Raw genomic sequence first — 13,245 nt, forward strand, 5'->3', positions numbered from 1 at the left:
AACAGTTTCAGAAGTCTGTTAATGTTTATAAATGGAACATTTGGCAAAATTATTACTGATAATATGCCAGTTTGTGGTGGCCCAGATAAGAAAAAAAAATAGTTTATAGAAGAAATGAAACATTTAGCTTATTTCTTACTAATAATATACCAGTTTGTGGTGGCCCAGATTGGCAACCTTTTAGTTTATGAACGAAATGAGTGAGTGAGTGAGATTGGTTTTAAGCCGCTTTTAGCAATATTCCAGCAATATCACGGCGGGGGACGCCAGAAATGGGCTTCACGCATTGTACCCATGTCGGGATTCGAACCCGGGTCTTCGGCGTGACGAGCGAACGCCTTAACCACTGGGCTACCCGACCGCCCCTATGAACGAAATGAAATATTTAGCTTAATTATTATTAATAATATGCCCGGGGTAGAATAGGTTTTCAGCAAGCCATGCTTGCCCTAAAAAAACGACTATGCTTGTTGTAAGAGGCGACTAACGGGATCGGGTTTTCGGGCTCGCTGACTTGCTTGATGCATGTCATCGTATCCCAATTGCGTGGATCGATGCTCATGATATCAATCACTGGATTGTCTGGTCCAGACTCGATTATTTACAGACCCCCGTCATAAAGCTGGAATATTGCTGAGTGCAGCGCTAAACAACAAACTAATAACATGCCAGTTTGTGGTGGCCCAGATAGGCCCCCATACATCCCCATCCCCATCACACGTTGCGTGGTATAAGAAAAGCAGTCAGTGAAACGATGACTCACAGGTACGTCGCCACCCACTTTCTGTTTACCCTTTTTTGTTACTAAGTAAAAGTAGACCCCAGATTGGCCCAGGTTTTACAGCAAGCACCTTTGCTGGAAGGGTTGACATTAACACAGGTCACTTGAGCGCTGAGGTGATGAGACGGATAAATATTTAGGGTAATTACGAAAAGTGGAACTTCGGTGCGAAACAACGATAGCGATGATCACTGTTGATCTCCCCGACAGTGTTGTTAAGTTGTAAATATCATCCAGTTTAGAGAAAAACGTACAGGGAATACTTTCGACTGAGAATTGTAAATCACGATCATAATTAAGGGCAGGGTTACAGTGTAAACACTTTGTATCAATATTAGCTAACCTTGATATTTGAGAATATAAGACCTTTAGAAATTCAAATTGTGCATATTTGTTAAAGAAACAGTTAAGTAAGTAAATATGTATCGTTACGTTGCACAATATGAAAATGTCTGTAAAGGTGAGTAACGCTGTATATGGACACCCATTATGCAAATACACCATGCATCCGTTGTTGTTGAGTCACTTGAACACAAAGTGAACACATTGTGTTTATGTAAATCAGTTTGTAAATCGTGTTCGGTTCAAATTCATTACAAATTCAAGTAGGAGACGTAACTGTACATAAGCCGAGGTATACATTTTTGCCGTTTTATAATATTCATATAAACTGTCAGGCAAAAGAAAGTACACGCCCATGTTTGAAGGGGGCACGGGTGGCCTAATTATCTAAGGCGCCGCGATTCGCTGTGCAGAGTTGTGTCCCTTGGGCACGCCAGAAACCTATGATTGTGGGTTCGCCCCGATTATGTTTGTAGGTTTGTCAGCACCATACCCGTGCTCGTGGGTTTCACCGAAGTGGTAAACGTCTGAGACCTGCATCACTTCGGGCTTTCCTCCCACATTAAGCTGACACGCCGTGATATAACTGGAATAATGTTGAAAGCGGCGTTAAACCAAACTCACTCACACTAAAATGAAATATACAAGTAATGGTTGTTCTGTTGTGATGTATTTGAGACGGGTATCATGGTTGTATTTTTTACCTTAAGTTTGCAGTGTTTCGGCGACTGTTTTCAGCCTCGTAACGTTTTGATGACGTTTGTAACGTTATGGTCACAGCCAATTTTTAAGTGTATACTTTCTTTTGTCCGTCAGTTTATACCGGGGTCATTGACCAACGTTACTGCATATAACGCACAATGCACACTTCCTTCTATATGGTGTGCAAATCAGCGTCGATATCATTTAATCCTTCTATATGGTGTCCTCAAGGATGGCATTGGGCTCAGGTGATATTGGTTTTAACGTCGCGTCAAATATTATTTTATTTATATAGCGACGTGCATGCGCATGTGTGTGTGGCGGCTTGTATTAGTTCGGACTGATGCCGATTTTTTAGTGCTAGCCCACTGAGATACCATGTCGCAGTTTAACATGATTACCCCACTCAGACACAGTATATTGACTCCAAACCGACCAGTCCTTGTTTTAGCCCTTAATGCCGAGCGCCATGCTAACAACAAGTACTATCTTTTGGTATGACGCAGCCTGGGATCGAACCCGGACCTTCCGCTCTCCGGGCGGACGCTGTACCACTAGACCACGGAGGCCGTCTCAAGGATGGCAGTGATAGAGGTATGTCAGGTACAGGTTCATGCTGGGGTCCAGACAGGTAGGTGGAGGCAGGTAAGAAACAGGTGAGTCATACGGGAACCCCGCGGTGATAAAGAGCAACTGCTGGAGTAGAAGGGTCAGATGTTGACGTTACACAACACCGTCGTCGCCGCGAGCCCGGGGAGGGTGGGGTCGTCTGTGCTGCAACCATCCACGTGCTGATGTGACTCACCTGTGCGGCACCACTGACACAGGTAGATAGCCAGGTGAATGCAGCCGAGGTTTAATTGTCAATTTCTTTACTTAACCAAGTGATGTGATGTGAAATGGGGTTTCAGGTCGCGTTCACGATTATTGCACTTACATAGCCAGGTGCAAGAGATACCATGCCGCAGTTTGATATACATACCCCTCTCAGACATAGTATAGTGACCCCGAGCATACCAAACCTTGTTTTATTCCTTTAATGCCGAGCACCGTCAGGGTAACAACAAGTACCATCTTTTAACAATGAGTGAGTGAGTGAGTATAGGTTTACGCCGCTTTTAGCAATATCCTAGCAATATCAAGGCGGAGGACACCAGAAATGGGCTTCACACATTGTACCCATGTCGGGAATCGAACCCGGGTATTCGGCGTGACGAGCGAACGCTTTAACCACTAGGCTACCCGACCGCCCCCTTTTAACAATGATATGACGCGGTCGGGGATAGAACCGTCGACTTTGGTCAGTAGCTTTATCCACTACACCACGGAGGCGGTCACTTAACAAGAAATAGCAAATATTTCAAGAACAATACGGGCGGTTGGGTAGCATAGTGGTAATGGCGTTGGCTCGTCACGTCGAAGACCCGGGTTCAATTCCCCACATGGGTACATTGTGTGAAGCCCATTGTGTGAAGCCCGTGATATTGCTGGAATATTGCTTAAAGCGGCATAAAACCACACTCACTCATTCACTCACTCACTCACTCACTCTAAGAACTAAATTTTATTTGATTGCTTTTTAAAAAAAATGGGTTTCAAGTAGTTAACGAAAGTAAAACAATGCACGGCCAATACTTTAATAGGTGATTTGCAAGTTGTCTTCCAATATAGCAAGCAGATTGGGAACAGACGCCTTAATTTCAGAAAGATTTTTCTTACATTTTTTATATTTTTAAGATGTAGAACGCAATCAAGGCAAAACCAACCTGTCCGATGTGAAACACTACAAAACAGTGATCTTTTGAAAGAAGGAAAGGATGACTCAACCGTATGTACTGTCACCATTCACTCGATTACATTTCTTGGGACCAAAACGCGATCGGAATATGAATACCCAAAAGCCATTGATGTTATAGTTGATGGTAACCTTGGCAGCACTTTAGAATCAACCACGACGTCGTTCAGCGAGGTCACGAGTGTTGTTCCTGTCATCGATATATACCTACCACTGGCAAAAGAACTTGATTTGCCATGGTATATTTTTTACTTATTTCTTTTGAACCATGCTGACAATATGTAGAAGCACCAAGATCTTGTTTGAATCGTGTTTCTCAGCAATAAAAATGGGACGCGGGGAAGCAAGAAAAAGAAGCTTGATTAGGTACATGTTTTTTTGCGTAGAACTTTATTCTAATTTGCAAGAGATAATTTGTTAACTATCGTCACGTGACAGTATAACAGATGGGAATTGTGTCGACTTTTCACCAAAAAATCGTATAAACGTATTACATAGACGCGAATCGGGAAAAATAGGTCATGTTTATTGTTTATTTGTATTTTTGTCTCACGACTCGTCGCCCCTGTTCCCACGATAGAGAGACGTGCTTGTATAGTTGTGGTCACAATTCGTGCGTTTGTTACCTCGATGTTCAGATTGTATTTTTATGATGTTAACCACATTTTAAGTTCATTATAAACATCTTATAACCGTGTTTTAGGTGTACGTGACTGACCCGAACACTGAGGTATTAAACGTTACTGTTAGGACGTTTCCTTGAAAGGATTACCTGAGTTAACGTGTTAAGCCTCTCCAACTTTGAGCCGTCTTTATGTTTTAGAAAAAAATCTTTATTTAATAAGAAAGGTCGAAACAGAGGAATTTTGGTTAATGTCCCATTCACCTTTGCGGTATTATTACGCAACTTATGAAATATGAAACCTTAAGATGCAATCCTTTGTTGACACTGTCTCTTTAAAACAATACGTTTTGAATCTGTAAAAAGTATCTGTAAATATTAAACGGCAGTGTAAGAGAATAACCAGTCTTGAGTATCCGCCGAAGCAGATTGCATTTGGTGTAAGGGGCAAAACTAGTGATGACACCACTCTAAATTGGTGGTTCATGTATAATACTCAAGAGAAGTTAAGAACACCTGGTTAGTTCATATTATTTATGATAAATTTGTCATGCCATGACGAGTTAACTGTAGTTTTAGGAAAAAATCGGGTGTTCTTTAACTTCTTTTGAAGATTGTTATTGTGTCAATGTGATCATTCACTGGGACAGGGTGAGTGAGTTAAAATTTTACGCTGCATTGTCAGAGTTCCAGCTATATGACGACCAAGGGTATAACAGGAAGTGCAAATTCCAAATAGAAATGGTCAATCTAGAACTGGTAAACACAGAACTCGACCAGCTTCGATCATCTACCGAAACAGACCCAGAAGGCAAAATAGCGGTCAAACGTCAATGCCTCAGATAATGTATCATAATTTTAAAGTTTTATTTACCTCTTCCCAATTGAGCGGACGTTGATATAACTGAAATACTTTTTACAGAGGCGTTATTAACATGTATCTGCAGTTTGACACCAGCTCGTTGAGGAAAATTTATATTACTCCTTCTGACAAGTGACAATGTAATATGTCAGAGAAGACATGCTCCTCTCCTGGGGTGCGTTGCAAAGCGCCAATCGCTTGCAAGCGATGTACAGCGATTCGCCCTACATCAGTGCGCTAACTTTACGTCGCTTGCAAGCGAAACAATCGGTGGCTGAGGTCGCTTCGTTGTCAAACCAAAATGGCGGCTGACTTTGACAGCGGAAGAAGAAATTCTTGACTGGATCAACGAGGAAATGAGCAAAGGCAGCTGACACCCCATCATCCTCGGTCGGATCCACATCTTCAAAGTAGTCATAAATCTGATCAGCTCGTCATCGAGCCTCTTCTATTACGTTCTTCATTACGTCAAGGCAACCAAGCGGTGGTTGCGCCGCCATTTTGGAAGAGTGCGCAAGCGCTTCGAACTGTTGCAGACCCCTGGGTGAGCGAGTAAGTTGCTTTCTCTATGCGATTGGTGGCTTGCAACGCGCCCCTGAACTGTGTGCAGATCCCTATGGCTAGCATTGGTTGTAAGACAGTGCATTCCCTCTGTAGTGTGAGGGTGAAGGGAACAGGTCTTTACTAACATGCAAGCACTACCACAGTAGGGGGTCACCAGGGATGCTCGCCATATATTGGACCCATGTGGGGACAAAACCCGGGTCTTCAGCGTGATGAGTGAACGCTTCAGCTAAAATTTTGCGAGTGAATATGGTTTTACGCTGCTTTTAGCAATATTCCAGCAATATCATGTCGGGGAACATCAGCAATGGGCTTCACACATTGTACTCATGTGGGGATCCGAACCCGGGTCTTTGGCGTGACGAGCGAACGCTTTAACCACTATGCTACCCCACCATCCTTACAATGCCGCCCCACAGATGACACTTGATGTTGCTGAAATATGTGAATAGCGTGTTATTCTCATTAATGACACCACGTCCTTACAGAATATGTGAATAGCATGTTATTCTCATTAATGGCACCACATCCTTACAGAAAATGTGAATAACATGTTATTCTATTTGATGACACCACGTACTTACAGAATATGTGAATAGCATGTAATTCCCATTAATGGCACCACATCCTTCCAGAATATGTGAATAGCATGTTATTCTCATTAATGGCACCACATCCCTCCAGAATATGTGAAAAGCATGTTATTCTCATTAATGACACCACATCCTTCCAGAATATGTGAATAGCATGTTATTCTCATTAATGGCACCACATCCTTCCAGAATATGTGAATAGCGTGTTATTCTCATTAATGGCACCACATCCTTCCAGAATATGTGAATAGCATGTTATTCTCATTAATGGCACCACATCCTTCCAGAATATGTGAATAGCATGTTATTCTCATTAATGACACCACATCCTTCCAGAATATGTGAATAGCATGTTATTCTCATTAATGGCACCACATCCTTCCAGAATATGTGAATAGCGTGTTATTCTCATTAATGGCACCACATCCTTACAGAATATGTGAATAACATGTTATTCTATTTGATGACACAACGTCCTTCCAGAATATGTGAATAGCATGTTATTCTCATTAATGGCACCACATCCTTCCAGAATATGTGAATAGCATGTTATTCTCATTAATGGCACCACATCCTTCCAGAATATGTGAATAGCGTGTTATTCTCATTAATGGCACCACATCCTTACAGAAAATGTGAATAACATGCTATTCTATTTGATGACACAACATCCTTACAGAATATGTGAATAGCATGTTATTCTCATTAATGACACCACAACCTTCCAGAATATGTGAATAGCATGTTATTCTCATTAATGACACCACAACCTTCCAGAATATGTGAATAGCGTGTTATTCTCATTAATGGCACCACATCCTTCCAGAATATGTGAATAGCGTGTTATTCTCATTAATGGCACCACATCCTTCCAGAATATGTGAATAGCATGTTATACTCATTAATGGCTCCAAGTTCTTACAGAATATGTGAATAGCATGTTATTCTCATTAATGGCTCCACGTCCTTACAGAATATGTGAATAGCATGTTATTCTCATAAATGGCTCCACGTCCTTACAGAATATGTGAATAGCATGTTATTCTCATAAATGGCTCCACGTCCTTACAGAATATGTGAATGGCATGTTATTCTCATAAATGGCTCCACGTCCTTACAGAATATGTGAATAGCATGTTATTCTCATTAATGGCTCCACGTCCTTACAGAATATGTGAATAGCATGTTATTCTCATAAATGGCTCCACGTCCTTACAGAATATGTGAATAGCATGTTATTCTCATAAATGGCTCCACGTCCTTACAGAATATGTGAATGGCGTGTTATTCCCATTGATGACAACACACATATACATGGCCCGTCTACCGGCGACACCTCATGCTCAAGGAATATGTGAATAGCATGGGTTACGCTACAGGTCACATCATTCATTAGCGGTCAAGTTCATGGAAAAGGTATGTACAGAGACATCCATCCCAGCTTAAACTCGAGTGGGATTGTGAGAAACATCAATAAGGTAAACAAATACCGTCATGGTTTCAAGGTGTGACACGAGCCAAAGGTCATTTTGCCAGCTGTGATGCTGACACTTAGCGCCGTCATTGAGAATGGAAATAGAAGCTCATTCTCTTGATGTGGTGAGACTTAACACCTACTGCAGGCGGTGAATGTGACTGCAGTACTTGATGGTGAGTTCGCTGTGACATTTGGCGTATATGTGTTATAATCCGGATTCTCCAGCTAATCCAGTAACCGGGAGCACACACACGGCTGAAGATCAGGAGCCCGGATGTGGGTCATGTCCACGTTTGTAGGTCACAGATGTGAGGGGCATCTGAATGGAAGACACTCTGGGTAGTTGTGGTGTTGTTTGGTGCTGGAATTAGTGTGTAGAGGACCTCTCCCCACAATCTGACAGGGATCTGACCATGTGGCTTTTGATGGCGAGTTTTGTTTCCACTGTGCAGGCTCCACGCTTACCCGCAAGTCTATATGTTCCATGTAGTTCCACGCCTAGCCTTGGAAACCCAAGTCTGTATGTTCAAATTGGCTCAGTGTTTACTCTTGGAAACCCAAGTCTGTATGTTCCATGTAGCACCATGTCTACCCTGGGAAACCCAAGTCTGTGTGTTCCACGCAGCGACACGCCTACCCGGGGAAACTAAAATGTATATGTTCCATGTTCCACGTCTAAACCCAAGTAAATATGTTCAAACTGGCTCCATATCTACAATGGGAAACCCAAGTCTGTATGTTCCATGTAGCAACACGTCTACCCTGGGAAACCCATGTCTGTATGTTCAATGTAGCACCACGTCTACCCTGGGAAACCCAAGTCTGTATGTTCCATGTAGCAACACGTCTACCCTGGGAAACCCATGTCTGTATGTTCAATGCAGCACCACGTCTACCCTGGGAAACCCAAGTCTATATGTTCCATGTAATACCACGTCTACCCTGGGAAACCCAAGTTTGTATGTTCCATGTAGCGCCAGGTCTATGCTGGGAAACCCAAGTCTGTATGTTCCATGTAGCACCACATCTATCCTGGGAAACTTAAGTCTATATGTTCCATGTAGCACCACATCTATCCTGGGAAACCCAAGTCTATATGTTCCATGTAGCACCACGTCTATCCTGGGAAACCCAAGTCTGTATGTTCCATGTAGCACCACGTCTACCCTGTGAAACCCAAGTCTGTATGTTCCATGTAGCACCACGTCTATGCTGGGAAGCCCAAGTCTATATGTTCCATGTAGCACCACGTCTACCCTGGGAAACCCAAGTCTGTATGTTCCATGCAGCACCACGTCTACCCTGGGAAACCCAAGTCTGTATGTTCCATGTAGCACCACGTCTATGCTGGGAAGCCCAAGTCTATATGTTCCATGTAGCACCCCGTCTACTCTGGGAAGCCCAAGTCTGTATGTTCCATGTAGCACCACGTCTACCCTGGGAAACCCAAGTCTGTATGTTCCATGTAGCACCACGTCTATCCTGGGAAACCCAAGTCTGTATGTTCCATGTAGCACCACGTCTATCCTGGGAAGCCCAAGTCTATATGTTCCATGTAGCACCACGTCTACTCTGGGAAGCCCAAGTCTGTATGTTCCATGTAGCACCACGTCTATCCTGGGAAGCCCAAGTCTGTATGTTCCATGTAGCACCCCGTCTACTCTGGGAAGCCCAAGTCTATATGTTCCATGTAGCACCACGTCTACCCTGGGAAACCCAAGTCTGTATGTTCCATGTAGCACCACGTCTACCATGGGAAACCCAAGTCTATATGTTCTATGTAGCACCACGTCTATCCTGGGAAACCCAAGTCTGTATGTTCCATGTAGCACCACGTCTATCCTGGGAAACCCAAGTCTGTATGTTCCATGTAGCACCACGTCTATCCTGGGAAACCCAAGTCTGTATGTTTCATGTAGCACCACGTCTATCCTGGGAAACACAAGTCTGTATGTTTCATGTAGCACCACGTCTATCCTGGGAAACACAAGTCTGCGTGTTCCACGTAGCGCCACGCCTACCCGGGGAAACTAAAATGTATATGTTCCATGTTCCACGTCTAAACCCAAGTTAATATGTTCAAACTGGCTCCATGTCTACAATGGGAAACACAAGTCTGTATGTCCCATGTAGCACCACGTCTACCCTTGGAAACCCAAGTCTGTATGTTCCATGCAGCACCACGTCTACCCTGGGAAACCCAAGTCTGTATGTTCCATGCAGCACAACGTCTATCCTGGGAAACCCAAGTCTGTGTGTTCCATGTAACAACACGTTTACCCTGGGAAACCTAAGTCTGTATGTTCCATGTAGCACAACGTCTACTCTGGGAAACCCAAGTCTGTATGTTCCATGCAGCACCACGTCTACTCTGGGAAACCCAAGTCTGTGTGTTCCATGTAGCACCACGTCTACTCTGGGAAAAACAAGTCTGTATGTTCCATGTAGTACCACGTGTACCCTGGAAAACCCAAGTCTGTATGTTCCATGCAGCACCACGTCTATCCTGGGAAACCCAAGTCTGTGTGTTCCATGTAACAACGCGTTTACCCTGGGAAACCTAAGTCTGTATGTTCCATGTAGCACAACGTCTACTCTGGGAAACCCAAGTCTGTATGTTCCATGCAGCACCACGTCTACTCTGGGAAACCCAAGTCTGTATGTTCCATGTAGCACCACGTCTACTCTGGGAAACACAAGTCTGTATGTTCCATGTAGTACCACGTGTACCCTGGGAAACCCAAGTCTGTATGTTCCATGTAGCACCACGTCTACCCTGGGAAACCCAAGTTTGTATGTTCCATGTAGCGCCAGGTCTACCCTGGTTCCACACGTAGTATCCATGTAGGGGATCGAACCTGGGTAGTCGGTCTAAAGGGCGAACACTTTACCCACTAGGTTACGCCAACAACCAACTTGAAGATGTAGCGACAGTACACACACAGCACTGATGCTAGCAAAGATGTTGCTGTAGATTCAGAAACCAACCTCATCGACTGAAAGTCTGGAAAATCTGGACCAGACAATCCAGTGATTAATATCATGAGCATCGAGCCACGCAATTGTGATCGATGACATGTATCAACCAAGTCAGCGAGCCTGACCACCCGATCCCGTTAGTCGCCTCTTACGACAAGCATAGTCGTCTTTTACGGCAAGCATGGGTTGCTGAAGACCTATTCTACCCCGGATCTTCACTCGGTTGGTTGAAGCAAGTCGCTCGTTCAATATTATTCTTGCGAACAATAGGGCACTCCCCTTTAATGATATACCGATACAGGAAGCCAGTCTTTGAAATAGGCATCGGCCCGTAGCCCCGACAGATTTGTTCTCTGGCTGATAAATTCAGAAATTTAAATTTCCAAGTAAGGGTTGCTGAAGACCTATTCTACCCCGGAATCTTCACGTGTCCAACTGAAAGTCATCTGTTTCAGTGCTTATCAAATAAACACCTGAGATATTTTACATCACCGCAGATATGGCTCGACATGCTTTTTCAACACCGAGAGCCATAACCCCCATTCGTGTAGAACACACAGTGACATTCATTACCACGGAATGTGGAAATCCGTGAATGACAATGGCCGCCATGTTTACGCAAGACATGCTGTTGACAATAGAGCTACGGAAGCCACGCTCCATCTCGCGGCCGCTCCGTATCGCACAATCGGGGCATTCTTGATGGCCACACAGGTATACTATCACATGTCATATTTTATACCATATACAAAGCATGCATCAAGGGGGGTCCAGATCATGTTTGGAACGTCCTCTGACAAACATAGAGATGGTTGATGGCTGTGTTTTTACTGTCCTACAACTTTATATATGGCCTGTCTCAGTACGGAGTATGGAGTTTCAATACGTACCGACATAAACTTGCAGATAGGACGTATGTGCTGTTGGCAAATTCAGGCCTCAACAAGGAAACGCTTTGTGTTATTTAGTGTTGACATTGTTCGTGAAGATAGTTCATATATGTATTTCTGGATGTGCTTAGGACACACAACAGCGGCTCCAGGCACGGCCAGAGGACACAACACAGCGGCTCCAGGCACGACCAGAGGACACAACACAGCGGCTCCAGGGACGACCAGAGGACACAGCGGCTCCAGGCAAGACCAGAGGACACATCAGAGCGGCTCCAGGCACGACCAGAGGACACAACACAGCGGCTCCAGGGACGACCAGAGGACACAGCGGCTCCAGGCAAGACCAGAGGACACATCAGAGCGGCTCCAGGCACGGCCTGAGGACACACCACAGCGGCTCCGGGCACGACAAGAGGACACACCACAGTGGCTCCAGGCACGGCCAGAGGACACACCACAGAGGCTCCAGGGACGACCAGAGGACACACCACAGCGGCTCCAGGGACGACCAGAGGACACACCACAGAGGCTCCAGGGACGACCAGAGGACACACCACAGCGGCTCCAGGGACGACCAGAGGACACACCACAGAGGCTCCAGGCATGACCAGAGGACACATCGGAGCGGATCTCAGAACGGCCAGAGGAAACACCACAGAGGCTCCAGGCACGGCCGAAGGACACACCACAGCGGCTCCGGGCACGACAAGAGGACACACCACAGAGGCTCCAGGCACGGCCAGAGGACACATCAGAGCGGATCTAAGAACGGCAAGAGGACACACCACGGCGGCTCCTGGCACGACCAGAGGACACACCAAATCGGATCCAGGCACGACCAGAGGACACACCACAGCAGATCGTGCCACATTAGATCGCCCATGCCCGTACAAGGGCGAGTGTGTTTGGTGGGGAACAGTATTACATCACGCTCCGTCAGCGTGGGATGAATGCCCGAAGAGATGCATGTCTCAAACTTGAATAGACACGGTGAAGCGAACCGCAGGTGTATGGTGCTGACAAACCACATACATAATCAAGGCGAATCTGGGATTCGAACTCAAGGATCATAGGTTGCTGACACGTCTAAGGGACGCAACTCTACACAGCGAAACCACTGGGGCACACGTGTCACTAAAAGAAAACAAACCGTGCAGTATATGAACGGATAGAAAGGATGCGGAACAAGATAAATGTCACATCTATCTAATGCCATATAACACATCTATACGCAGGGACCGCCTCCGTGGTCTTGTGGTAGAGCGACCGCCCGGAAAGCGGAAGGTCCGGGGTTCGATCCCCGGCCGCGTCATACCAATAGACGTTAAAAGATGGTACTTGTTGTTACCCTGTCTGGTGCTCGGCAAGGGGCTAAAACAAGGACTGGTCGGCTCGGAGTCAGTATACTGTGTCTGAGTGGGGTGTTTATGTTTAACTGCGGCATGGTATCTCAGTGAGCTAGCACTATAAATGGGCATCACACACACACACACACACACACACACACCTGCTATATAAGTGCAATAATCTTGGGCGCGTCTTTCAACCTCTATACGCAGGAGACTTCGCACTACATAATGTTAGGCAAACTATACTGAGATGTTTGCAGATTATAAAGATGTATATGACCTACAT

The 13,245-nt window shown here is 45.0% G+C and overlaps 1 protein-coding gene across 1 annotated transcript; it reads left to right on the forward strand.

The window, feature by feature from the left end:
• The first annotated feature begins 11,728 nt into the window (after positions 1–11,728).
• LOC125372281 (protein PBMUCL2-like) lies at positions 11,729–12,217 on the forward strand. Its single transcript, XM_048381595.1, has one exon. The coding sequence runs from the start codon at positions 11,729–11,731 to the stop codon at positions 12,215–12,217; it is 489 nt and encodes a 162-aa protein (XP_048237552.1).
• Positions 12,218–13,245: the final 1,028 nt, after the last annotated feature.

This window comes from Haliotis rufescens, unplaced genomic scaffold, assembly GCF_023055435.1.
Source record: "Haliotis rufescens isolate VD_foot unplaced genomic scaffold, xgHalRufe1.0.p SCAF_4, whole genome shotgun sequence".
Taxonomy (NCBI): Eukaryota; Metazoa; Mollusca; class Gastropoda; order Lepetellida; family Haliotidae; genus Haliotis; species Haliotis rufescens.

Coding starts and splice junctions, on each gene's coding strand:
- LOC125372281 (XM_048381595.1), top strand. CDS start 11,729: ATGTGCTTAGGACACACAACAGCGGCTCCAGGCACGGCCAGAGGACAC.